This window comes from Chelmon rostratus, chromosome 8 (genome assembly GCF_017976325.1).
Source record: "Chelmon rostratus isolate fCheRos1 chromosome 8, fCheRos1.pri, whole genome shotgun sequence".
NCBI classification, from domain to species: Eukaryota; Metazoa; Chordata; class Actinopteri; order Chaetodontiformes; family Chaetodontidae; genus Chelmon; species Chelmon rostratus.
Window position 1 is genome coordinate 14026995 of NC_055665.1, and position 27148 is coordinate 14054142.

General features: G+C 42.3%; 2 protein-coding genes across 5 annotated transcripts; one reads left to right on the forward strand and one right to left on the reverse strand.

The window, feature by feature from the left end:
- Positions 1-53: 53 nt before the first annotated feature.
- Positions 54-5826, reverse strand: rbm12bb (RNA binding motif protein 12Bb). Of its 3 annotated transcripts, none has more exons than XM_041943405.1 (2): positions 5695-5826; positions 54-4415 (listed from the first exon to the last, which is right to left on the reverse strand). In XM_041943405.1, the coding sequence occupies exon 2, from the start codon at positions 2505-2507 to the stop codon at positions 579-581; it is 1929 nt and encodes a 642-aa protein (XP_041799339.1). In that variant the 5' UTR covers positions 2508-4415; positions 5695-5826; the 3' UTR covers positions 54-578. The 3 variants fall into 3 exon arrangements, with proteins under 3 accessions (XP_041799339.1, XP_041799338.1, XP_041799341.1); XM_041943404.1 differs by having other exon boundaries at positions 55-2529; XM_041943407.1 differs by lacking the exon at positions 5695-5826 and having other exon boundaries at positions 948-1109; positions 1223-5677.
- Positions 5827-7007: 1181 nt separating this feature from the next.
- On the forward strand, positions 7008-26817 carry setd2 (SET domain containing 2, histone lysine methyltransferase). Of its 2 annotated transcripts, XM_041942396.1 has the most exons (22): positions 7008-7133; positions 8612-8733; positions 11633-11654; positions 11815-15890; positions 16008-16139; positions 16389-16517; positions 16934-17057; positions 17173-17250; positions 17346-17443; positions 17625-17757; positions 17902-18036; positions 18128-18256; positions 18392-19447; positions 19557-19605; positions 19682-19949; positions 20080-20809; positions 21590-21715; positions 22390-22526; positions 22622-22733; positions 24012-24086; positions 24259-24360; positions 25004-26817. In XM_041942396.1, the coding sequence occupies exons 2-22, from the start codon at positions 8705-8707 to the stop codon at positions 25163-25165; spliced, it is 7902 nt and encodes a 2633-aa protein (XP_041798330.1). In that variant the 5' UTR covers positions 7008-7133; positions 8612-8704; the 3' UTR covers positions 25166-26817. The 2 variants fall into 2 exon arrangements, with proteins under 2 accessions (XP_041798330.1, XP_041798329.1); XM_041942395.1 differs by lacking the exon at positions 8612-8733 and having other exon boundaries at positions 7086-7133.
- The last annotated feature ends 331 nt before the right edge of the window (positions 26818-27148 follow it).

The following is a 27148-nucleotide window of genomic DNA, read 5'->3' on the forward strand; positions in this document are numbered from 1 at the left end:
TAGTAATTGATACATATTATAAACATTTTCAATAGGGTGCTCAGAGTCCTGCTGTGGCACGTATTTTGCACTTAATATGCAATCAACTTTCAACTGGTGATTAACTCTCACTTTATATAAAGAAGGATTATGTCTTGTTAAACTTGTTTGGACTGTAAGTGACATATGTGAAGTAAAACAGACAATTCAAGGGTAATACATAGGTTTATAAAAAAAACACTTCACAATCACCACAGATCTGAAAATGAAACTTGCATACATTTTTCCACAGTGTTGCAACTTGAATTAAAAATATTTAAATGAGAAAACCAATAATCTAGTATTTTATTTTAAGAGGAGTATTGTGTACAAAGCCCATAGTTAGCAGACTGCATTGCTTAATCACAATTTTTCTGAAATCCAGCTAGGAAAAAAGCTATATATCTTAACTGTATTCTGTACATATAACGCCATGCCACAATAATCAGATAGACAGACGGAAAGAAAGAAAGGCAATTGATTCCCTTAAGTCAATTTTGCTTCACTCAACATTTTGAAACTGCTGGGCATGCTGAGTGCCATGGAAAACAACATCACTTTCACACAAGTAGCAACTGTATTTTTCTTTGACCTATTGGTCTTCCACTCAGTTCCTCAATTGCTGTTAGCGCTTCCTGACGGGATTCAAATACTGCAGTTGCAGAGCCTTTAGGTTTTCCACTCTGGTCATACTGCAGTGAGACAGATCCAGGGATAATGCGATATCCATAGCAAAAGTCGTAGATTTCCTCGCTTCTGATTTGGAATGGCAAGTTGTCTAGCTTTACACAGGTAGGGCCATCAAAACGCTCCACTGATGGACTAAAGCTGCTGCGAACGCCATTACTTCTTTCTTGTGGAGCATAAGGGCCTACTGCATAGGGCGCATGATCACTGCCTCCAAAGATGCGAGGTTGTGCATTAGTCATTGATATATTACCATCACGAGGAATCCTACAGTCGGGATAGTCAGTGTCACCGGGGTGATAGGATGCCTCGCTGGATCTGCCAGAGTACAGCTCCTGTCTTTGCAGTGGCTCTTGCACAATAGGCTGTTGCACCACTGGTGGCTCAACACCCAACTGCCGCATCTGAGAACGTGAAATGCATTTCAGTATGACTTCTGACCCAAGAAACCTTTGTCCATTGAGAGAGAGTGCACTCATAGCCTCTGCCTCAGACCGGAAGAGAACCAAAACCTTACCAACGCCAGCACCTTTATGGTCACGCAACACGAACACCTTGTCCTCTGTGACATTAAACCCAAGGAAGAAGTCCATGATCTCAACTTTCCGTACATCAAATGGCAGGTTCCGCACAAACAGACAGATTTTCTCAGAGTCATAAGCATCACTGGGGTACGATGGAGGCCTCTCCTGAAACCTTTCAGTGTTTCCACGAGGTCTGTCATCCAAGCTCTGAGATTCCAGAAGGGTGATCATTTTCTCTCTTGAGATTGGGCGAGTATAAACCCATCGGTTGAGAAACAGCCTTTTTTCATGAGTTAAGGCTTCACAATAATCACGCAGACTCTTGAACAGCACAAATGTGGATCTCGTTTTTCTCCCATCACTGTCACTTAAGTGCAAGATCTGATCATCCTGAAGCTTTGCATTACGAAAGAGCCTTTTAATGTCTTCTTTGTCCACCGCATAAGATAAATTTTCCATCAGAACGCAGTACTCCTCATCAGAAGGAGCAATGGACCTCTGGGCCAAAGGTGACTGTGACCGAGTATGATGATGTGGATTCCACTGATTGCGAACAGGTGATCTCTCCCTTTCAAAGTTGTCACCCACGTTGACAGCCATTGACGCTTTACCAGCAGTAGCCCGGTGCCAATCATCCGCTGTTGTTGTAGAAACCTCCACATACCTTGACCCAATGTATCTCCTATCCCTCTTCAAACCTTCATATGCATCCTCGCTTGTTGCAAATTTGACAAGACCTTTGCCATTCTTTAAACCATGTCCATTTTTAAACAACACTATTTCATCAACAAGTAAACCACTGAAAAATTCACGGACTTCTGCTTCAGTCACAGAGAAAGGCATTCCTTTTAGAAACACATGCACAAAATCATCAGTGTTTGAAGCCCTCTGGTGCTGGGGAGGAGGGGTATGACCCGATCTGCTACCCGATCTCCTGCCCACCTCAGGATCGACAGATCTTCCAGCGCGCCTTGCATTATCCTCAAGTCGCCTCTTTTGATCTAGCTCTATGTTTTTTGTACTTCTTTCGAGGATGGTCTGCATCTCTGTTTTACTACTTAGTAGCAATGTAACAGGTGTACCCTTAATGCAACCCCCTGAGCGTGTCATGGCTCTTCTTGCATCTTCATCTGAGGCAAAAATAATGAAAGCTTCCTCTCGCTCCCCACCAATTATATGCACCCCTCCATCTGGAATTTTGAGGCCAGTGAAGAGCTTGCGAATATCCTCAGAGCCTGCTGTAACTCTCAGTCCCTGTAAACGGATGACGACCGCCATGCTGAAGCACAAACAACAGCACCTGTAGACAGAAGGGTATAGAACAGCATTATTTCCAACAGAGCTTCTCTAGCCCAGCGTCAATTTCCTGGCATTCCAATATAACACCACTGAATTGGAATAGCAATGTGAAATAAAGGACATCAGATACAGACACCATTACGATCAATGCCCACAACAGCCACTTTCAAAACAGACAAATCCAACTAGAACTGGAACTGAGGTTAACATAATAATTCAACTATACTGTATCTCATGCCCTGGACGACTAAGTACCAACACACAATATCAACTTAAAGCATCTGGCCTTTGTTGCAATGGCAGCTAGATCAACAAAGTACTATGTGAACTACAAACCACTTTCAGAACAATTCCAACCAAAATCTTTATTGCATATTCAATCAAGTTCCACACAACACTCCTTACTCTGCCACACGACTCCATTATTCCTCGTGTTTTTGAAAACCAATGGCAGAGCATCCACTGTGCAACAAAAATGCTGTCCAACAAGTACTTAAAAAGGACAACACAGTATCAAGTCAAAATACACAAAGCAACACCATCTTGCACAATCATGCACCCTTGCCCTTGATCATTTCCATCAGACCCTAAGAGTCAATCAGACCATTACAAAAAAATAAGATGACAAAGCTGTAGCCCTCAATTGCCTGAAGGCTAATAAACTGAAAATGTGTGGGACCATAGCCATCATTTCACATTTACGACTTTTCCCCAACATTAATGCTGCATCCAGGAGCTGTCTATCACAACTGTAGGTCAGACATTTTCCAAGGTTGTCACCAAGCATTTCAGCTTATTCAGCCAACAAAATGACAATAACACCAGGGCTGAAATCTGAACAAGTATTTTTCCGATGCATTTGGACGGGCCTTCGTAATTGGACAGCCTTGTTGATCCATTATAAGTACTGTCTTGAAATGCAGACTTGGTTCTTCAAATGCAAGAACAATATCAGGGTTTTCACGGGATAATGTCTACAAGGCATTTGTATTCACTGTATCAGCACCATCTACAATCCAACCAAAGCAACTCCAAATCTGGCACTCAGGAACCACAACCCAAAAAAGCACCAAAAATGACAATTAAAACCATCACTACAGATATAATTTTGTAAACTGCACATTTACAACAATGATCTCTAAACAAGAAATAGTGCCATAGCAAATGCAGAGACAGTCAAAACTGTGTGGCTGTAATTAATTGTAACCCACCTCTTGCCCTTAATACTCAAACTTTTCAAAGCATGGTTAAGGATGATACCAGTGGCTCAGCATGTTTAAGACAAGCCAGTACCATCTGCGTACATCCTCAGATAGTGCCAATTACTGCCAAAACCAACCACATATTAATGTTTGCAATCTTTTGCCAAATCATTTAAAATTTAAACATTTAAAATGTTAAAGTGCTTCACTCACCTAAACAAACCTAATTCGTACTTCTCTGTAATAATAATTTAGCTCATAAAATAACCTTTTATCCTCAGACGAATTTCCATGACAGATCGATCTTCCCTCTGTGTAATTCCTTGTTCGATAATTTAGCAGGAGACATTACCATCTACGGGTAGCTCTGTTCATGAGGCAACACCATGTTTCAACCAAAATATAATCCCTATAAAGGACACAATACTTTGTCAACTTTACTGGATATTTGCAGGAGGGCACTGAAATCAGGATGTCTTGTCACTCATGAAAGTTTGTCCACTGCATTGCTGCCTTGCTCTAATTCCTTTAATAGCAGTTCCAAAATACTCCATTCACAGCAGCAAAACACTCTGTTGTCGATTGCATAGTTTGGCAATCTACTGTTCCTTCCAGAGGCTGGGTTCTTGGCGTCCCTTTCACACTGCCTCAGCAACAGTTCCTCTGCTGTTTACACTGACGCAAGCTGAAAAAGTAAAGTAAAGAACAGCTGTTACGTTGAAAGTGTAATCATCTTCTCCTCCTCGTCATATCTGCTCACTGATATTTTCTTGTGAAAGTGTCTCGACTTTGAAGAGTTACTTCTTCGCTTTTTGTTTCCTAGCTATTATGCAGCTCTGATCATCCAACAGAAGCAATCATTGGAATTCAACGCAGAGGAATGGTGCCTTCATGTGCCATCGTGAGCCAAAACTGTCTTCCACTCTGTCAGCAAAATCATTTTCATAGACATTTTCAAAACATCTGTCAAATTTAGGAAATGTTTTTATGGTTGTAAGTATTTAAACTGTATGCACGTGGGAGTGATTGGGTTGGTGCTACAAAGCCATTTGTATGACTCTCGAGAGGTTTACCACAACATGGATATCATTTATTGTGACATGGCTAGCTGCTTGGTTTCAGACCACTAGACCCATACCAAATGGAGTGTACGCAAGCAATAATTCATGTTAGTTATCGGGCTATCACGTGGCTACACATAACAATCAGAGAGCATAGAGCACCAGAGCGAAGAGAGAAGTTTGTCTCGATTGTCGTGAACCTCAAATTCTGACAGGACATATAATCAACTACAGCAGCACTGAAGTCCCTTGAATGTGCACGCATACTTGGTCAATACAGTTGATTGTGATTCCATCATTACTTCGTGTTGTGTCGCACACGTCATACGAAGCGCTCTTCGCCACTGACTTCCAAAACCTCAGAGCAGCTAGCATTAGCTTTCACACACAGCCAAGTTGCAGCTGTCCGCCACGCGATCTAAATTTAACAATGACGTTCGTCAATAAGAAAAACGAGCTATGGCCGGTGAGCAGATCAAATGCGTAACAACTGGCTATGGCTCCCAAGTCGGCCATCCGCGTAGTAAAATCCATACTGAGTGTACTAAGTAAACGTTACAGGACAGCGTCACCACAATATAGCTAACGAAAACACAGCCATTTCGGCACCATCAATAGCGTCGGCATTTCGTCGACAACGGCAACATTAATTGGCGTTAAGTAAGGAAAGACACAATCTGAAACTACCGCAACTTGGCTATGGCGGTTCGTTAACGTGGCAGGCAACTGAGCACATGCCCTTTTGATCCAAACAACGCTCAGCAAAATGTTGATCTTAGCTAACGTTAGCTATGTACCCAACAGGCCTCCAGTTGTAGCGTTAGCTCATTTCACGGCCAGTGACAATAAATACTTTATTAGTAACGCCACAAATATATCTCCCTAACCCAGAACAACACTTACACAATTGATAAGAACAGATTCTCGAGGAAATTTGAGAATAAATAATAGATTCAGATCAAGTTCGGCTTCGTGTCTCGAAGAGAAAATCTTGTTCTTCCGCTGCTGCTGTTGCTTATCACCCTTCGGCTTCGGCTTCTTCTACTTCTTCTTCTTCTCCTTCGTCGTCGTTATTGTTGGCGTTCTTCTTCTGCACTTCTAATGGCGAGCTTCAAACCAATGTGAAAGGGTAATGTTGCCACCCTCTATACCGGAGTGTGTAACATCGTGACCTTATGAAGCGTTTCTTCACGTAAATATTTAAATAAAGCTCTTTATACCTTAGATTGTTTTCCCCCATCTTAAACAGGCCTTTAATGCTCCACTCCCTTTCGACAATCATGCCCTTCAGTCTATTTCTCATTGAAGCTACTACTGCCATATTTACAACATTTTCAATATTTATCTGACGCTTTCCTCTTCTCGACATCTGACAGTGTTGCATTGAGTCTTGTGTGTCCTAGTAATAATCTTCTCAATCTCGCAGACTTTTGACTTCCGTTATAATATTCAATCAAGTCCAACTCTTCCACAGAATGCAATAGCTGGTGCCAGTGGGCTCAGGCCCATAGCATATCTTTTTAGATCAAGCTATATTATGTTTAGCACATCTGTGTATTGTTGAGATCCCTTTCATGAGTAGCTATGGCACAACAATTACAATAAATAAGTCATGATTTCTCGTTGATTTTCTCATAAAATGGCGTGATCTGGGCGTAACAAGTCCCTTGTCGGTAAAAGACATTTGTTGTATGATCCGACTCATGCTCAGACTTTTATCTGTTTATTCACTAGTCACCCTGAAATACAGACCATTTCATTTATTTGAGCTTTATTGTTGCACTGTCAATTTTTGTCACCTCTGTTTTCTCCCTTATTTTCTGACAAGGGTGTGAAGCTTTTAGTTTTATCGTTACTTATTCAGTAAGTCGCTATTGCGGTGCGCTCCGGGGTTCGCGCCAGCAATGTTCCCACATCATGTGATGTTGTTGGACACAGCAGCCAAAGCCAGAGACACATTGTGAGAATCTATGTGTGGAATAAAAGGTATTCCAAAAACATGTTCATAATCTTACGGGCAGACCAGGTTCTCACTCTTAGTGCAACTTAGAGGCTGACCAAGTTAAGACTATCTGTCGTTTGGGTTTTGCGATCATTTGTGTTCTCGATCTCTTCTCCAACTATTGGCTAACTATGTGAGCTCATGCTAGCTCGATAGTACCACCGATCACCGAGGCTGAAGCTGGGGCACATCAGCAGCGGAGCCTCTGAGCCGACGATCATTTCCGACAGCTCCGTATGGATTTGACGTCGGCATACATTGTTGCTTGATGTTTTACAAAGGGCCGATTAAAGGTGATTTCGAAGATGGGGGAGCCTTGTGACCTTAAGCACTTCGTAAAGTGAGTACCTCGTGAACCGCTGTTTTTTACGTATCGTCACATTAATTGTGGTTTAACCATCCTACTACACACAAGTAAGACAAAACATAATTTGCTAGCATGCTAGTAAAGCCGGGTGCAGAGACTTGAGAATACGGGTCATTATATCTTAAAATGGAAACGTATATCCAACCGTTTCTGCTTATTCATTAAGTTAGAAAAGTAACAAGCTACCCACTAGTCGAAAAACTTACTTTACAACGACTTTAAACATTTGTGACAGGTCAAAGATGTATAAGTAATCTATAACAACAGTAACGTTAGCCTACTGACTGCGAGTTACAGTGCGAGAGTTAGCTACCGCAACTAGCTTTAGCGGCTGATGCTAGGAGAGTACCTTGACTAGCCGACTTCGTTTACAGCAACAAATGTGATTGCTCCTGCTACTTAGCCGATGAACCACAATACGCCATACTTCTGCTATTTCAAAGCACAGAATTGCCGGCTGTTCAACATTAACAACAAGAATTAACGGTATACATAGCACAACACGAGCTAACGCTATCTTTGAAGATGGCCCACAGAAGCTCTCTGTTCACGTTAGCTTAGCTGATTCTCATATTTTTGTAAACCAGCGTCGCATTCGAATAGTTAAGTCAATGCCGCCTTGCCTGCCAGCTTGCTACTTATATGTATGATGTAGTGTGACTAGTTAGCAAATCTTGATAACATATTTCACTAAATTAACAGGTTTGCTACACACCCTCTACTCGCTTTCATAGTGGGTAGAATCACCCTTTGAAAGGCCAGGTCTTGGCTGCAGCCAATCCTCCCGCTCAGGCCATGGTTTAATTAGTTTCCTCATTTGCTTCAAACCAGTCACCGTTTGTTTTCATGAGTGTCGATGTGTTCTTTGGCATTAATCCTCATTCTGCAGACACCCTTTGTTTTCTGTAGGCCATTTGCTTGCGCTGTACATGTCCAATAATGAGATGCATGTTCTCTATTCGCCCTGCATCCATGTTTTTCATCTATCTTCGACCATGATAGTACTATTAATATACCATAGGTGGATGTAACCTTTCATTTTTGTTGCTATGATGCAGCCAGAGTGACAGCAGTAAAGATAAACTGTCCACCAAGTTGACAAAGGGGGAAATCCTTGTCTCATATATATTAAGACGTGCAACTGGGTTCTCTGCCACATTGCACACATAGATAACAGGATTCTTTGGAAGGGATGCCTGTAAATGTTGTTAATACTACAACAGTTGAAAGAATGTCACTGTAGTTTTTGATAATATGTTTTTGCACAAGCCAGACACTCTACTAAATGCTATGTTTAATATGTCAAACAAAAAAGTTGCATTTGCATTTTTCTGCAGCTTCCCTCAGATGTCAGTGATGTAAAAAGTCTAAAAGTTATTGTCAGAGTAGCTGTAAGCGTTTCAGGACAAACGAGACTCAGTTCATTGCAACCCTATCTTTCTTTTTGTCAGGTGTGGCGTCACTTTGGAGGGCTCATTTCTCTGATTTGGATTATACTTGGCCAGCAGCCTCTTCAGGCCTTCTAATCCTAGACGAGTTTCTCAATGGACACTCTTCTCAAGTCAGAGATCAGGTATTAGACAGCACAAAATGCAACTCACAGTGTATGTTGTGTAGAGTGGTGTGATATGAATTTGGAAATCATTTTAGTATGGTCGCCAAGTTGTATTTTGCTTTGGATGCAGACCTTTCAGCCACCTAGTAACTGATAAATCGTCTTGATATCAAGGTCATCCTAAACCCAAGGCCTTGTCATTATTTGTACACTTATAGTTATTTGACATTTAAAAATACAAGACTATCCTCTGCAAATAGTCTTGGTTGTTTTTTTTTATTAATAGGTGATAACATGCTGTCTTTGTTACCTATTTATGCTGTTATTTGTGACTGGCCAGTGTATAAATGGAGTATAAAGTATATTACCATCTGTGACAGTAGTATACATGTTAAAAGGCCTCTAAATGAAAAGTAAAGGTGCATACTTTCATTCATTAGTAGGAAAAAGACACAGAGATCATTTCAGGTCCTGTCATTAGGTATCACTCATATGTATGCCACCATATAGGAACGATAGATGGACCACAATGCTTGGTATTGAATATGATGTTCAGTTATGCTCTCTGGTTTTCAGGTTTATTAGCTTGAAACTTGAAAGTCATGCATTATAGTTGGAATAACATTCCTGTATTTGGTGTAAAATATTCTTGCAGCATCAAGTTAAAATGGTAAAATCCTTGATCTAGTAGGTCCAGTTTATTAAACATTTTATTGTAAGATGCTTGTTATAGCCCTTCGTATATAACAGCATGTCACTGCTCAAGTGTCTCATTTTGAAGGTCACAGAGAAATAGAAAAAAATGAAATCCTAGTGGATTAAATGACCCAATTGTTGCACTGCACCCATATTGAGCCTACCCTAAGGAAAACACACACATGCACACAGACACACACAGACACACACACACGCACACACCTTAATAGGACAAAAGGAGGTTAAAAAACCCAATTATTAACATGTTAGATACTTGCAGCAGCGAGATGTTTAGGTTATTAGTTGGTTAGGTTATTTCCACACTTTTAAAGGACTCTCATGTATCATCTAAATATACTATACATATTGTTTATAGTTTTTTTTTTTTAGTTTTTCTGTGTATGTGTGCTTAAAGTCTGCTTTCTTAGGTTTAGGGTTAGAAATAGATATTAATAACATTGATTTCACAGCAATTATCACAAAATCACAAAAAAGGTTAAACTCATGTTTGTCATCATTATCATCTGAACACTGTTTTTTTTTCAGTGTTTTCTTTTAAGAGAGATGAAACAAACTCAGAAAACCTCTAATGCAAAACAAGAGAAAGATTCAAGTTTGTAACCCTAACCTTTGACTACAATCAGCAGTGATATTGCAAACTTACAGTAATATGACAAATGTAAACATAAAGACTTTCTGGACCACAGATAGTCCAGCCTGTCATACAGCTCATTTTTATTTCATCTTGCCTTTACTTTTGAAAACATAGTGGGGTTTTTTGGTTTCTCTGTAGCGTTGACAGGGTTTTATCATTGAAAAAGTGAAGCACACCATCTATGTAGAATATGAAAGGCATAGACCTTTAACATATGTATTGCAAGCTAGGCTAACTGTAGTCCATCTCATAGGACATATATTTTATTGTTTACAGAAAGGCTTATTGTTCTCTGTCTCTGCATGGTGGCTCTCTGTTTAGCACAGTACATTCACAATAAGAGACAGATCCTGGGGTTGAATAACCATCCTGACCATCTTGTGTGTAGCTTGCATGCCATTTTCATGTTTACATATGGGTGCACAAGTTTTCTTCTAAACCAGAGTTAATGCTCCTGCTATTGCTCTTGAGCAAGGCACTGGCTTTAGAACTGGATTTGGTTCTTAGGCATTAAAGAATGATAGCCCAGCTAGAGAATGATTAGGATCGATAGGAATCAACATCCAAATATCCAGCTTGGGTCAAATTTAATGCAAGTTTTTCACAAATTCAGCATGCCTTCGGTTGCCAACTTCCTCTTCTGTTTTATCAGCATGTCCACAAAAGAAAACAGTTAAGCACTCGCCCTTAACAGTTGTTGAATGAAAAATTGAAGACCATTAACACCATGCTGAAAATGTAGGCACTGTTAAGCAAAAAACACCATAATATTGATACATTTAGTTGGAGATTTTGGTTTTATTTTCCACCATCCTAAGCAAACATAAGTTCGTAATGAAAAGTATTATACCTCTCTTTAGATAAATAGGATTTTTTTTTTATTGTATTTTGTTTTCGTCACTCGTCATTGAGCTTTTTTTATTGGTGAGTTGTCTCTGTAAAAGTTTGGGGAAATCCAGTATCTGCCCAATCAATAGCCCAGTGAACCTGACAGCCACAGGAGTGCTTCCTGTCATTTACCTGCCATTCAAATCCATTACTCCCAGTCACTGTCTGTTTGTTCGTCACTGCACCATGTTGAGCTTGTAGTCTAGATAAACAGATAGATTCCTGCTCAGTTCATAGAGTTGGAATCTATATAAGGAGTAATGTTGCATGTCAGCCATTTGCCCTATTTACTGTCACTCTCCACTATTTGTAATTGATAAAAAATAGTTTAGATGAAATGGTTGAGATGAAATTCAAAAATGCATTCTATGTATGATTATTTTTGATAGTATAACAGTCCTCTTGCATTCGGCAAAACAGAGTTACAGGAACAGGCAGTGGAAAGGGTAAACCGAACACCGTTGTACCTTGGTTCGCTGATGTTGTGCCTCGAAATCATTAATAGTTACGAGCACACATGATATGGTCAGGGACATTTTCACGTTCTCAGGTTACCCTCAGAATTTTGGTGTCATATATCCTTCCTTTTTATCTTAAACTTGTTACGCCAAGAACGATGTAAATTGATTTGTGTCTTTCCTCTTTTTTTGTTCCCATGATGTTCTTATGTAACCACAGAGAGGAGGGGAGTGGTGCCTCGGTAAGTACTAACTAAACAACATGAGTGTAGATATTTTCTTTTCATTCCTATGCATGCTATTTGTGTGCTTTCTATCAGCCATTGTTACACAACCCCTATGTAATTTCATGGCTTTCAAGCAACCCAGGTAACAGCTTCATTTGTGATCTCTCTATTGTAGCTTAAGGTAGAGGGCCTATCCAAGGCAGCTCTAATCAAGAGCCTGTCTCCCAGAGTCATGCTATCCAACCATCTCCTGCCTAAAGGGACCAAGATGAAGGTCAACCTGGAGGATCAAGGTCGTCAGAAAGTGTCCTTCAGCTTAGCACAACCTAAGAAGACACTGCAGAACAACCTCTTCACCCCTGCCAGCTCTGACAAGTCTGCCACTGAACCTCACCTGGCCTTGTCACAGTCAACCCCAGACAAAGGAGGTCAGAATACAGACAGCAAAACTGATCAAAAGCAGACACCCATGGTGCCAACATCAACAGCAGAGACACATTCTCAAACACCAGTCTCCTCTGCCACTAAACTGAAAACTGACTTAGCAAAGCTGCATTTCAAGAAGCAAATTCTCAGTGTCTCTGTGACTGAAGAGAAACCAACACCTGTTGTGTCGGAGGAGCCGCACTCTCCTGAATTGCAGGTTCTGCAGAAATCAACAAGTGTAACTGAATTCCCAATACCCCAGCCTCAAAATGTCGTCAGTGTTTGCCCTTCTTTTTCTGAGAATGCCCACGTTGAAGCCTCAGAGACGAGGATAACCCGTAGCCTCAAGAAGCCAGCTGCCTGCTCTGGAAAAGATGGAGAGGGTTCCAGCAGTGCTGAGCAGGACAGTAAGGTATACAAAAGGAAAACAAGGTCCCAGTCTGATAATGTTCCCCCTGGCTCAGAATCTGATGGAGATTCAGTCCAGATGTCTTCCAGTCACAAATCAGTTGACTCCAAAAGTAAAACAAACTCTGACAGCAGAAGCAAAGAGGTAAAAAAGTCTTCCTGTGGTTCACATGTGGAGGAAAAGGAAAAAAGTTCCTCCAAGCGGTCAGAGAACCATGAGAGGTCTTCTAGTTACTCCAAAGCAGACCGTGATTCTAGACACACATCTTCACGCTCATCTCGATCAGACAAAGATCGCAGAAGGACCAGATCTAGATCACGGTCTAGATCAAGAGGGTCAAGAACAAGTTCATCTCACTCCAGATCAGAGAGATCCCGAGGTGACAGAGGCTCACGCTCTGAAAGGTCATACTATCATGATTCTGATCGGAGATCACATAGAAGTTCTCCACGCAGGGAGAGAAGGCGCTCTCGTTCTCGCACTGACAGAACTCGAGACAGTTCTGACTCTGAGGATGACCACAGGAAGACAAGGACAAGGACAAGTGACTCCAGCAGATTGTCTGCACATTCAAGCTCACATAAAGAGTCAAAATCATCCTCCTACTCAAAATCTGATAAAGCCTCCAAATCTGCAGATTCTCCTCACTCCTCAGAGTTGGATAAAAGAACACAATCGTCAAAGTCTGAAAGGACTTCAAAGCGACTATCGGACTCTGATTCCCAGCGCAAGTGCTCTCCTGATCAGGACTCCAGTTACCGTAAATCTAGCTCCCATCACAAGTCAGAGACCAACAGCAAATCCTCTTCCTCCAGTATGCATACCCACTCTCAGACATATGAAAAACGGCAAAAAAGCAGCTCAAGTGACTCTGAGGCAGATCATAAAGGAACATCACAGGCCTCTGACAAAAGCTCTGGTTCGGAAGAGAACTGTAAAAACCCCCAAAGGAAAACCAGTAGGCCAGACTCAAAGCAGACGACCCCTTCTAGATCTTCTGTGAAAACTAGCGGACATGATAGACAATCAAATGACATATTTCACAACCCTGGCAAAGTACCACTGTGTGCAAACACCACAGAATTGTGTTCTCAGAGTGAAAAGGAAACATCTGATTTCCAACCAGGTGGAAATGAACACAGTAATCAGGATTTTAAGGAGATGGCCGCTTGCACTGATCAGAGTTTGCAAGAATCTGCATCCAAGAGAATAGAAACTAAATCAAATCTTGAAGTTGAGAATGAAAATGTCTCAGCTATAACCTCAAATGAAAGCTTAAAGCCTCATGTAAATGCCACCCTGGAAAACTTGACTAATGTGAAGGATAGCCTTTCTTCTAATAACCGACCACATGTGAACTCAAATGCAGCTGTCTTAAAATCAAGCAGTAGTACAGATAGTATAATGAGCTGCCAGGACAGGAAAGTTGTTGACTGTTCACCAGGACCAAAGTCCTTAATTAATACATCAGATTCAGCTGTCACACATGATGTCCAGCAGAACACTAAACCAGAGATTGTTGAGGTGAATATGGTTTCAGCGGTCAGCAAGCAGGTTGACACAAGTGTACTACTCAAATCGGATTCATCAGGTCTTGAATCTGAGAATCTGCTGACACTTGAACAGCAAAATATGGATACTGTTAAAAAGAGCAGCAGTACTACAAAAAAGTCCAGATGGGATATTGTTGGGCAGGACACCTCAGAGAGTGATAATTCACAGAAGACACTTTGTGCAGAGAGCAAGCCGACTGTTAAAAAAGTGATCTCTGTCAAAAAGATTGAGTTTTCTAAAGAAAATAGCCAGCAAGACTCTTACATTAAAGATACTATTCAGCCAGAAGCTGAAACACATTCCAAACCGTTGAAGCAGATTGAGATCCCTAAGCAAGAAGTCAGCTCAGACAGCACATCCATGACCGATACATACAAAGACCAAAGTGAGCCTTCACAGGAAAGCACTAGCGTTGACCACTGTGACTTAAAACTGAGCGTTTCTCAGAAAACCAACACAGATGAGCCTTTGCACATAAATGATACATCGCAGGACAGCAAAGCCGCAAAGATGCAGACTTGGAATGGCGATGATTGTGAAGAAAAATCCAAGGACAGTGCACACAAGAGCAAATTAAGTAAAAGAACTGCACTAAATCAGGAAGCATTAGGAGGGCAAAGTGAGGCCAGTGATAGTGACAACTCAGAGTATGACTCTGATTGCGGCGAGGCTATAAAGCGATTGCACTCTGTGGTTGTGGTGCCAAAGAATTCTTCCCTAACAATGGATACACAGGACATGGGAGCTTCACCATGCACTCTGATGAATAGATCAGAACTGCAGAATGCTAATTTAGCAGCTGATGTGAATATCAGTGGAGTCCCAAAACAAAGGCAGGGGAGTCCTTCAACTGTGTTTGTAGAGACTAGTGGTCCATGTGTTGGTGTGAATGATTCATCCAATAACAGTATGCTCTGTCAATCCCAGAGTAATATGATTGACAGCACCAGTCACTCGGAGGGCTCCAGCTCCATCAGTGTCCAGCCTTACATGGCGGGTCATATCAGTGCCCATGGAAGTGCCACAGACCTTGCCCACAGCCTTGATAATTCCAGACAATGTGAGCAAGGGCACAAACAGCATAATGTAAGCAGCAGAGGTGAAACGATGTATTCCCATTACCAACATGATGATTTCTCCAGTGCTGACAATATCTGTGACAACAATGGATTTAGCCAGCGTTGGGAATTTTCACAACCAGAACAGCCCACTAGTACATACCAGCAGCCTGATAGCAGTCATGGGCCACAGTTAACAAACACTAAACTGGAAGGAACCTTTCCCAAGGAACAAGAGCACAAGCAGAGAAATGCCTTGTGGAACCACCAATCCCCTAACATGCAGACTAGCAGAAAAACCTACCTCCATGTGCATGAACATTTTCAGGATCCTGCAGGTGAAATCCATCCTGACTCCCTAACTAATGACCATGACGACTACAGTGGGGATAAACCATCTAATCTTCGTAAAACAGCTGTTGAATGCAGTGGCCATTGCACTCCTGGGTCATCAAGCTTTGTACAAGGTCATGAAATAAGCAGCAACAGCAGGGGCTCTGCTGTGCCTGACCCCCCTAGAGAAGACAATTTCAGACCCCACAGAGGCCGGGGCCCTCCAAAGAAAAGGCGTCCTGAGATTGAGTCAGATTCAGACAATGAGGCAGAAGCTGGGCCTGCAGGCAAGAGGGACCGTCTAGGAGATGCTGATGTCTCTAAGGAAAGTCATGTCAAAGCTGAGTTGCAGCGTCCGTCACTCACTCTGCAGGACTTTCAAGATGCCAATAAATGGAAAGAGTCATCCAAGTCGAAGAAGATGCCCCCGTACTTTGATTTAATAGAGGAGAACCTCTACCTGACTGAGAGGTAAGGTGTCGTCCAGCCCGATTAACGATTACTATTTAGTTTGTACCACGTATAACCTCATAATAAATCGTTCAAGTGCTTTCAGGCTTTAGCTTTGAACATTTTTGTTTTTTGCAGAAAGAAGAGCAAATCTCATCGAGATATCAAGAGAATGCAATGTGAATGCGCAATGCTGTCCAGAGAGGAGCGTGCAAAAGGAGTATTAGCATGTGGGGAAGACTGTTTAAACCGGTTGCTGATGATTGAGTGGTAAGTTATAGACAAATACTGTTCTTATACTGTGTATCTCCCTTTTGACACCCTGACAAATTATAATTGATGCTTTGACATTAGGAAATCTAGTAACATGATGTACCTAGTCAGAGTTGGACAGGAGTCAGTATAAATCATGCTGTCGAAACTTAATAACAACATTAAGGCTGTAAAAAATATGCTGGTTTGCCATGTGTAGAAGCCAACTAAAGAATATAATCTTATCTTCTTTTCCTTTTTTTAAAGCTCCTCACGATGCCTGAATGGAGTCTACTGTTCTAATCGACGCTTTCAGATGAAACAACATGCAGACTTCGATGTTATCCTCACAGAAGACAAGGGCTGGGGACTCAGGGCAGCTAAAGACTTGTCTCCGTAAGCCTCTTAAAAGCTTTCATTGTAACTTTTCTGGATGTTTTTCAAGAATTTAACATGAAATTTTTCACAAACTAGGTAGTTATTGTGTGTCTACCTACTACTAAAGATGTTCATGTTGTTTTCATCTTTGTATGTTTAAAAAAGATGATTGCATCCCAAAACTCTGACATTTGAACAGGCCAAAGCTTCTGCAATTAGAATAAATCAATGTTAAGGTTAAGAAGAAAGTTTGGAAGACATCTCAAGGAATTTTCTCATAGCATAGACATTTGTGAAAAAGCTAATATGCCACTGAAGTTTAAAGGTTAAATTCCAGTGGCATATTAGCTTTTTCAATTAATTAATGTTCTTTAATGTTTTGGCTGAAAAAAGAGACAGGATGATTGTCAAACTTGTTTTTACTGCCATCTCAGAAACACCTTTGTACTGGAATACTGCGGGGAGGTATTGGACCACAAGGAGTTCAAAACAAGGGTCAAAGAATACGCTCGTAATAAGAACATCCATTACTACTTCATGTCTCTAAAGAATAATGAGGTGAGTGATGATTTGACACATTGCAATTCATGTTAACATTTCTACTGCAATCTGGTTTAATGAGTTGGATAAAGTGGCTGGCAGAAATACTTGACATTGCATTATGTCTCTTCAGATCATTGATGCAACGCTGAAGGGTAATTGCTCTCGGTTTATGAACCATAGCTGCGAGCCCAACTGTGAGACTCAAAAGGTAAAGCGGCAAAAGAAAGCACTTGGATGATACCGCTTATTCAGGTCAACTATAGAAAGCTGACCTCCCTGATACTGATTTTTATCCCATTCCAGTGGACTGTCAATGGCCAGCTTAGAGTTGGGTTCTTCACCACCAAGGCTGTCACTGCAGGGACTGAACTGACGTTTGATTACCAGTTCCAGAGATACGGGTACTGTTTCTATACAGTTATTATTTTTCACCACACTTGTGTTTTATGCGGTTTATTAAAATGTTTTTGTTGCATGAAACATAAAAATGGATCCATTCACATAGACATGTTCATAAAGAGTGGTTATTTAACCTTCAAATTGATGATTTACTTGGGGCAATTGTTTTATTTTTTTCTACAGCAAAGAAGCACAGAAATGTTTCTGTGGAGCACCCAGCTGCAGAGGCTTCCTTGGTGGGGAGACCAGAGTTAGTGTTCGGGCAGCTGGAGGGAAGATGAAGAAAGACCGCAATCGAAAGAGTGCTCTCACCACGGTCAGTTCTTTCATTCATATTTGAAAGTGTGTCACACAACCACAATAATTTAATAAATTATCTTAAATTAAAAATAACCTTTTTTTTCCAAAGAAAAATGTGGTGTGGTATTTTCAATGATGACATCACATTGTCCTTCCTCAGGTTGATGAGGAGCTGGAGGCATTACTGGAGAATGGAGAAGGCCTGTATGATGAGAAACAGGTGGTGTCTCTCTGCAGACTCATGGTCCGAGTGGAAACCATGGAGCAGAAACTCATCTGCCTCAAGCTCATACAAGTATGACCGGAGTCGTGGATGGCTTGTTTATAATGTTGATATTTTCTGTTATCATTTGCAGTATATAACATCATATGATTGTGTTTCACAGGATACTCAAAATCCATCATGCCTGAAGCAGTTCCTGGACCATCATGGATTGTCTTTGCTGTGGATCTTAATGATGGAGCTCTCTGAAGCTAAAGGCAACAGTGCTAATAACACCAAACTGCAGTTTGAGGTGACACATGTCATTGACTGTGCATTTAAAACATTCATAACGTAGTCAAATTCTACTGAAGTAGCTGGAGCCTGTACAGTCATATACACTGACATTTGCTGTTTGATCACTGATATTCTGTCTTCCTGTTGACAGATTATGAAGACCTTGGCTGTGCTACCTATCGCTACTAAAAACATGTTGGAGGAGAGCAGAGTCCTGACCTTCATTCAGCGATGGGCCCAGACAAAAACTCTCCCTCAGCCTGTTGAGATGGATGGCTACTCCAGTGAGAACACCTCCCGAGCTCAAACGCCCCTCAACACTCCTGATGGTTCCTCCACCAAACTGGGACCAGAATTGGATGGTGACGCCTCCAAACCTGCCGTATACCGCCGCCTTAAGATCATCAGTGAAAACAGTCTGGACAGTGCACTCTCTGACGCTAGCAAAGCATCCGATGGGAAGGAGGAAGAGGAGGAGGAGGAGGAGGAGGAAGAAGAGGAATCCTCACATGCAGGACTTCTTGATGGCAAACAGTCAAAGGCCGACCCAGTGTGTGAAACAGAAGATCCAACGAAAGAAACGACGGAAGGGTCGGGGAACGAGGAGAAACAGGAAGAGGCTGAGATGAATTCAAGCCGCCAGCACCAACCTCAAACTGAGGAGGTAAAAGAAAAAATGGATTTGGATTTGGAGCAAGAAATTGAGATGAAAGAGGACACAAGTGAGGGTCAGACAGATGAACTTGAGGGGCCAAAAGAGCCTAGTGAAGACCAGGAGAGTAGCGAGGAGCAGACCAGTCAGACAGTGACGGAAAAGGCTGAACTTGAAGGAGACCAGCTCACCAGTAAAGTTCTTGAGAGTCAATCCATCCAAACAGAAGTTGCTGATCTTCCACCTGAGCAGCCTTCAGAGAATGTGGAAGCCCAGGCAGTGACTCAAGAGGCTGAGAAACCTCCTGCTGGCAGTGAGGCGCAACCTGGTTCATCTAACACTGATGCTGCTCCAAGTTCGGAGAACCCAGAGGCCAGTATGCCCCCTGAGGTCATAGCGACCCCTGTTGACCCATCAGTTATAGGAACTCCTTCTCAGGATGAAGAGGAAGGTGTCTCAGATGTGGAGAGTGAGAGGAGTCAGGAGCCCCAACTCAGTGCTGTGGACATTAGTGGCATGGCTGCCAGGCTTCTAGAAAGCTGGAAGGATCTGAAGGTGAGCTCAAATAGTCACTCTTAGACTCTTAAACGTGCACAAAAATGTACATGTTTATATATAATGTTTGCATGCTGTCCTGAAGTCAAAGTTGTACTTGTCCTTTCAGGAGGTGTACAGAATACCAAAAAAGAGTCAGGTGGAAAAGGAAGCAAATGGTAAGTTTAGTCCAATGCTCATTTTTGGCAGAGAATTTTTCCCATATGATTTTTGACGAATTCGATTTTCTCACAGATCGCAGCCGAGATCGAGACACGGCTTTGACACCACGCACCACATCTGGTAGCCGAGAGCGTGAAAGGGAGCGAGAGAAGGAGAGGGAACGCGACAGAGACCGAGATTATGACAGAGACAGGGATCGAGACTGGGACAGGGAGAGGGACAGAGACAGAGATCGTGATCGAATCTCTGAGAAAACTCCACGCAGCACAGAGAGACGGAGGAGACGCTCCACGTCACCACCGTCATCCTATGAGAGGACCACCAGACGCACAGAGGAACGGTGAGTAAATTCTTGTGATTGGGGGAACATTGTGCAGACTGTCCTCCAAGTGTAGTGCAATGTATGTATAGCTGTATATCATGACAAACTTTTAGCCTTCAGCTGTGGTCTTTCTCTTTGGATTTTTAAGGTTTGACCCATCTAATAGCAGCAAGACTCCAAGGGGCGGTGGTGGCAAGGAGCGCAACAAGCTGTCCACAGAGGAGCGCAGAAAGCTGTTTGAGCAGGAGGTTGCTCAGCGGGAAGCCCAGAAACAACAACAGCTTCAGCAGCAGCAGCAGCAACTTCAGTCTATATCTTATGACCCTGCCCTGGCCTATACCTCCAGTCCTGGTTTCATCACCTACCCTCCTGGATATCCCATCCAGACCTTTGTGGATCCCTCCAACCCCAATGCAGGCAAAGTACTGCTACCTACTCCTTCGGTTGAGCCCACTCGGACCTATGAACAGACGCCCCCCCAGCGTCTTACCACAGACCTGGGACTGACCTCTCCCTCTTCAACTTCCCAGGCCACTCCAGTCTCAAATCTCTCTCAGCACATCAGCACCACCAACCTCGCCACTGGAAACCCTCAGCAGTATGCGCAGCCAACTGTAGCGCCCCAGGACGCAGGCGTAGCTGTCCTCTCTGTACCAGCCCAGACGGCCCCTCAGGTACAGGGCCAGCAAAGCTACACCACTCTCTGGGATCCAACTACTCAGCAGGCAGTGACTGTGCAGACACAGCCTGCACAGCAGTATGCCACGGCCCCAGCTCAGGCGCAGACACAGACAGCCATCTATTACCAGGGCCAGCCATGTCAAACCATCTACAGCATCCCCACCGCCTACCCTCAAGCCAACACTCCTGTTATACAGGTAGGGTGTTCCTTGCCTGGGTCTTGATATCCTTTGGTGTTTTTACTGTACTTAAATTTTCCAATTGCTCTCTCGAGTATACAGTGTTGAAAAGCATAGACAACTTTATTTCTGCCATTATTGTGGAAACCCCATTTATATTAAGAGAGTTTGTGGTTGGGGTTGATATGTTGCTGTAATGTTCCAGCTAACTTGAGAAAAAACAGCTCATATAGACTGTTTAAAACATGGATGTAGTCTCCATGACATCAGCGACAGGTTTTTGAAGAGCCATTGTGACGCTCAGTGACAGTGGCTCCAGCTGTCGAGATCTTAGCAGTGCTTGACTCTGCCTAACTTCTGGCTAATCCAAAAATGGTCCAAGAGGTAGAGCTCGGGTGGAGCTGAGATGGGCCAAATGGAGCCTGGTTACTGAAACCCACTGGAAGGCTGTCACGCAAAGAAGACATGCCCATAAATTATGCATAACTTTAAGCCTTAATATCAATTAAATTTAAGTCAAATATATGAAAAAATCAAAAAAATCACCCCTCAGTTGTCATGAGTGGGGAAATTAGCTAAAAGAAAAAAAACAACAACATTTTATTCATTTCTGCTGTAAACTTGGGCGTTTTAATATTGGGGTCAATGGGGATTGACTTGCTTTTGGAGCCAGCCTCAAGTGGCCATTTGAGGAACGCTGTTTTTGGCACTTCCATGTTAGCTTCATTTTTCAGACTTGGAGGTTGCCACTTTGTCAAGAGAAGTTGTCTGATGTGACTGTACTTTGTGTTTCTGAAGGCATACACTGAACCCACAGCCAGCTACCTACATGGCCAGCCCGTGTATCCTGGCCATCAGCAGGGGGTGGTGGTGCAGCAGGGAGGCACAGTCACCACCATTGTCACATCCCAAACTGTCCAACAGGTAACGCATCCACAGTCTGTCAAGTTTCTAAAGCACGTGGAGTACAGAGAAATCTGGACATAATTCATGGCAGATAAATAATGATGCTTTGAAGCTCCCATAAAATCGTGTCCTTACTTGAAACAGGATGGTGGGGCAAGACAAAACAAATTGACATGTACTTAATGCATAACTGTATACCAAATGGATATTAGTGAATGGATTGGATGGAGTTTATATTCCTGAGCAGCATGAGGTCACATTAAAAATTCTTTGTTTTGAAGGATTTAACAATTTATCAGGAAGTTTGAGCCTCCACTTTTGAGGATCTTTGAGACTTTCAGAAATCTATGCGATTTTGAGGTCACCTTTTGTCTCAGTGTGGCCACAAGGGGGTAGTATACATCTAAATTCTGCAACTCTTCAGTGCTACAGCATGTGGTTCCAAGACTCAAATAAGGACAAAGTGCCTTTTAAGATGTGACTAAAGTTAAAACAAATAAAGGAAAGGGCTCATTTGTAAATAAGACTCTGATTGAAATCATGTGTGATTATAACTACAATTATCATCAAAAAATGTGGCTTAAGTGAATCAGGTTCTGTCTCCTGGCAAAATCCAAAAGAAATTTTAGGTACTTCTAAGTGAAGACACATGGATTTGCTGATACTTACCTTCTTTTTATTCTCATCTTCAGGAAATGATTGTACCCAACAATGTGATAGACCTGCCTCCTCCCTCTCCCCCCAAACCCAAAACTATTGTCCTACCTCCCAACTGGAAAGTGGCGCGGGACCCTGAAGGCAAGATCTACTACTACCATATAGTCACAAGGTTGGTATCGCTGTGTGTCTGTAAGGTGGGCATTTGTGCCTCTAGAAAACCCCTGCATGTGTTTCAATCTGACATTACTTTTCTCTGTGCATTAGACAAACACAGTGGGACCCTCCAACCTGGGAAGGAAGTAACGACAACACTAGTGTGGACCATGAATCAGAGATGGACCTGGGAACACCCACCTATGATGAGAATCCTTCCAAGGTGTGCTTTTAGTGGTAATCGTTTTCAAAGTGGTATGAAATGTTAAATACTTGCAGTAGTTTTGTTGAGGAATGAGGAAGTATCCTCTTCACTTTTTCGTTTGGTTCCCAGAAAGTTTGTGCCTGGATGCAAAACATGATTATAGTGTTTGTTCCTTGAGGTAATTGAAGATGCTGTACTAGTGATTGCTTTCAGCTGTGTCTCAAGGGAAAAAAAAAAAAAGAAAAACGCACAACACCATATTCATTGAGAGTTATGACCTCGCAGATGACTTCTCCTCATAAAATGGCTTCATCAGAATCTACATGGAGACAAAGATTTGAAGAGAGGATCCACTCACCCCACCCCCTGCTCAGCTGTTTGTCCCCTAGCCCCCAGGCCTTGAGGGGAGGGGCGGCTCAGCTCATCTCTTCTTCCTCTGCCTCGTTTGTTTTCCCTCTCTTCATTTTTATCCTGACTTTGAGGATAATAGAAACCATCTGGTTGACCCAACATTCATTTGTTTGCGGTTTCTTGTACTAAAGTCCAACTTAGCATGTGTCCCTTTTGTCTCTTTTAAAAAGATGTAACGGAGTTGGGGAAAAAAAGCATCAAAAACTGAGATGGCAAGATCCATGTTTTTCATGCAGCGTTTCCCGCCAAGAACAGCGACAAGGTCATGGACCATTTCCCAGCATGTGTTTAGACAGTGGTGGTGTCCACGTCCAGCACTTGAAACTATGGCACATGCTCTGCATTTGCAAAGCGTCCGATTTCACTGTATGTGGATTCCTGGCCCTGGCACTGTGTGTGAGTGTGTATGCGTGTGAATCTTTTGTGCTCTCTTTTGATCCTCACCACTTTGTTGTGGGTATAGGCGCTCAGCTGTTGCCTGTTCGCCTTTACTGTTGAAGGCTGGGGCCAGAGAGGCAGCATCCTGGCAGGATATCCCTGCTTTGTGTCAAGTAGCCGGTGAGCAGGTGCTGTTTGATGCCCCACTGACCTTGATAGCTACTGTTTTGCTGCCAGTTGCCGTGTCTGATTGAGATGGTGCACAGGTGGGGCATCAGTTGTGATTTAAATTGTAGGAACCTACTCAGCTGGTTAATGTCAGTATGACATGGTTGCACAGTCTTCCACTATAGCTACGAAAACGTCTGACAAACGGATGAAAGAAGCAGAATTGGATGGGAGATAGTTTGGAACAAATTCCTCTTGCAAAGCCAAGAGGTTGAATGTGAAGCAAATTCTGTTTGTATTTTAACTGTATTATTAATGTCTTATGTTGCATTGTTATAGTTCTCCACAAAGACAGCTGAAGCAGACACTTCCAGTGAACTGGCTAAAAAGAGTAAAGAGACATTTCGCAAAGAGGTGAGTCAGAGTCTCTGAAAACAATGTTTGCAACAATACTGTTTAATCCTGTTGGTTATGTTTTCCAAACCTCTACACCTTTACCTACGTGGAACTGAATGGCTTCTATGCATCCATTATTGTTTTCATTTATTGTGTGCGTGTGTGTGTGTGTGTGTGTGTTATTACTCAGATGTCCCAGTTCATAGTGCAATGTCTAAATCCTTACCGGAAGCCAGACTGCAAACTTGGACGCATCAGCAACACAGAGGATTTCAAACACCTGGCTAGAAAGGTAAGATTAAACAAACAAGATGTTGACACATGCAGTTATAACTTCCATTAATGCTGAGAAGCTTTGAACCTTTCCTTCGCCTCCACATGGTCAGAGCACAATGAAAGCATTGGTCAGCTTTTGACTTAAAAGGAAAGTTTTCAAAGTTTTTCCCCAAACCAGAACGAAATAGTTGAGCTCCCACGATTTCTTTCTTCAGCCAAGTGTTTTTGTATTGTGCCTCTGAAAGAGACTAAGAACACATTGTACATGCAAACTATTATCTCCCTCTCTTTTGTTTTACTCATTCCTTTCTAAAAGCTCTTTTCAACCAGCGTTTCTTCAAAGGGCAGCATTGTGTTTTTCCATCGTTCCCGGTAGGTCCATGGATTGTGTATGTAGGGAGTGGTTTGCGCTGAGTGCCACTCGGACATACCAGGACTCTGAGGACATGGGCACAATAAACAGAAAGACGAGTTGGGCTTCACTCATTTAGAGATTGCGTTTTATTGTCTTAAATTATAAAGGGCAAAGTCACTAAAAGAGAATTAACCATCCAACCACTCCACCACAACTTAGATATACATTGTAATTATATAATTTACTGTAGTCTGGTGACAAGAAACATGTCTAACTCTGGCTTCATCTCTGCCCATTCTTCTAGCTAACTCACGGAGTCATGAATAAGGAGCTGAAAGCTTGTAACAATCCTGAGGACCTTGAGTGTAACGAGAATGTGAAGCACAAGACCAAGGAGTACATCAAGAAGTACATGCAGAGATTTGGCTCTGTGTACAGGCCCAAGGAGGACACAGAGGTGTACTAGCCTCAGAGGCCACAGATGTTACACTTGCTCTGCGCGAAGAACAGGAGAAGCACAGATTTGCCTTTCCATTCACTCCTTCATGTATGTACTGGCCAGCCTGATCCGTGAAGTAGTTTCTTACACGTATTTATGACTAAGAATTGCACTGCTGCCCAAGAAGGTCTCCAGGGCCCATGGATCGCCGAGGAGCCCCATTCTAGAGACTGACGGAGACTTGAGTGTCGCTGAACGACCCCAAACTCCAGATGCAGTGGGTGCAGTGTTCTTGATGGATGACAGTGAGGGGTGCTACAGAGACTGTTTTCACTGACTGTTTGATTTTAAGCTTTTTTTTTTCTTTTTTTTTTAATACATTTGTTGCTCTTAAATGTTCCCGAGATGGATCACCTCAGTTCCACTTTTTAAACTCTTCTAGCCCTGAATGAGGATTACTCAGTGGAATCAGCTTTCGTATCATATTTATCAACGTTTCTTTGTTTCTTTCCACTGTTAAAAATGGATAAATGACAGAACAGTCCAGTCCTCCCTCCCCCCACCACTTCCTTTTTCTTGTGCACGCTTCAACCCCCTGCCACTGACTGTATCTGGTGCTGCTTTTAACTGGGCTGTGGAGGTCCAAGCTTCCACTCCTCAAACCCTGCCTTCTTAACCACAAGACTCTGGAGCCTCTGTTGTTTTATGAATGCATGATGTAGGCTGAGGTCAGCGTGGTATCCTTATGGAAATTCCTCCATTTTCCATGTCTCCTGCTTCAAGTAATATGGCCTCACCGGGATGAGCTTTTACTCACAGTACACTTAGGGATCAGCCAGTAACCAGCAGGTTGGCAGTGGGGTTAGTGATCAATATTTCCATCTATTTTATCAATTTATGTATAAAAAAGGGAGCAGGGTTTGAATGCTATGGTTGATGTGCTGTTTAGCTGTGTATCAGTTTTTCCTCATTTACTGTCCAACCCCTCCCACGATTTGCTCTGCCCTGTTTCCTCTTCTTGTAGGAATATTGCTGAAAATGAAGGTTGTAGCATTGCATTTTTAACAGGTTCACAACATTTTGTGTGTTCTGTTTATTTTGCTCATGTATGTGTTCTAGTGAGACATTAGAGACACGTAGGCTGGCCTTGCTCCACAAACTGTCGTTCATTAATTTCCAAGGTTTTTATGGTTGTCAAGGTAGCTTCATTAGCATAGTTTGTTGAAGCCAATTAAATTGCAAACAAAGTACCAACATATGTACATTGCTTTATATGTGAATATATTGAATTATAGTTTGGGGAATGAGAAAATAAGCAGACACTTTGTAAAAGGACTATCATTTCATTATTGAAAGTGTAAATATTGTGTAAAATTACCAAAGCTGTATGCAGGAGAGTAGGGTCGGGGAGCACAGTGAGCCCACCCATCCTCACCAGCTCAGCCCTCCTAATGCAGTTCCCACATCAGTCTGTCAAATTTAGGACCCCGCTGACTCACAGCCCTTTATTTTATTTCAGTGGGGGGGGGATTTTCATGCGTTTTTTTTGTTTGTTTGTTTGTTTTTGTTATTATTTTTCTATGTACAAAGTAAGTAACCCTACTCTACTGTAAGTATTGTGTAAGCACATTGTCATACCGAGTGTACAAACATTTTAAAATATAATAAACTTTTTTGTAAAATTATGTCTGTTTCCCTGCTTTGCAGTTGAAGTGGATTCACTTGGGTGTCAGTTACTAAGACGCAAACGGATCTAAGCAATGTGAGTGACCTCTGTCGCATGATTAACTGCTGAGTGCACACCCAATCCCATTTTAGATTGACTCCCTTCTCTAATAAGGGGTGCACATGGCATGAATGCCACTACAGCACAGATGCACAGTGTTGAGCCAGATGTTTGGGTCCAGTAAAGGGAATCAAAGTGATCGACTGCCTTCATTAGAGACGTTCGGTGTGCTCTAAACATAAAGACCCGTGACGAGTAGAGAGAGGCGCTGCTGTGCTTCCCCT

What these genes read in the sequence shown, in the direction of transcription:
- rbm12bb (XM_041943405.1), bottom strand. Translation starts at nt 2,507, where the DNA reads ATGGCGGTCGTCATCCGTTTACAGGGACTGAGAGTTACAGCAGGCTCT.
- setd2 (XM_041942395.1), top strand. Translation starts at nt 7,099, where the DNA reads ATGGGGGAGCCTTGTGACCTTAAGCACTTCGTAAA. An exon ending in GAAAGAGTGCTCTCACCACG is followed by an intron (nt 17,758 to 17,901) that starts GTCAGTTCTTTC and finishes GTCCTTCCTCAG; the next exon opens with GTTGATGAGGAGCTGGAGGC. An exon ending in ACACCAAACTGCAGTTTGAG is followed by an intron (nt 18,257 to 18,391) that starts GTGACACATGTC and finishes TCCTGTTGACAG; the next exon opens with ATTATGAAGACCTTGGCTGT.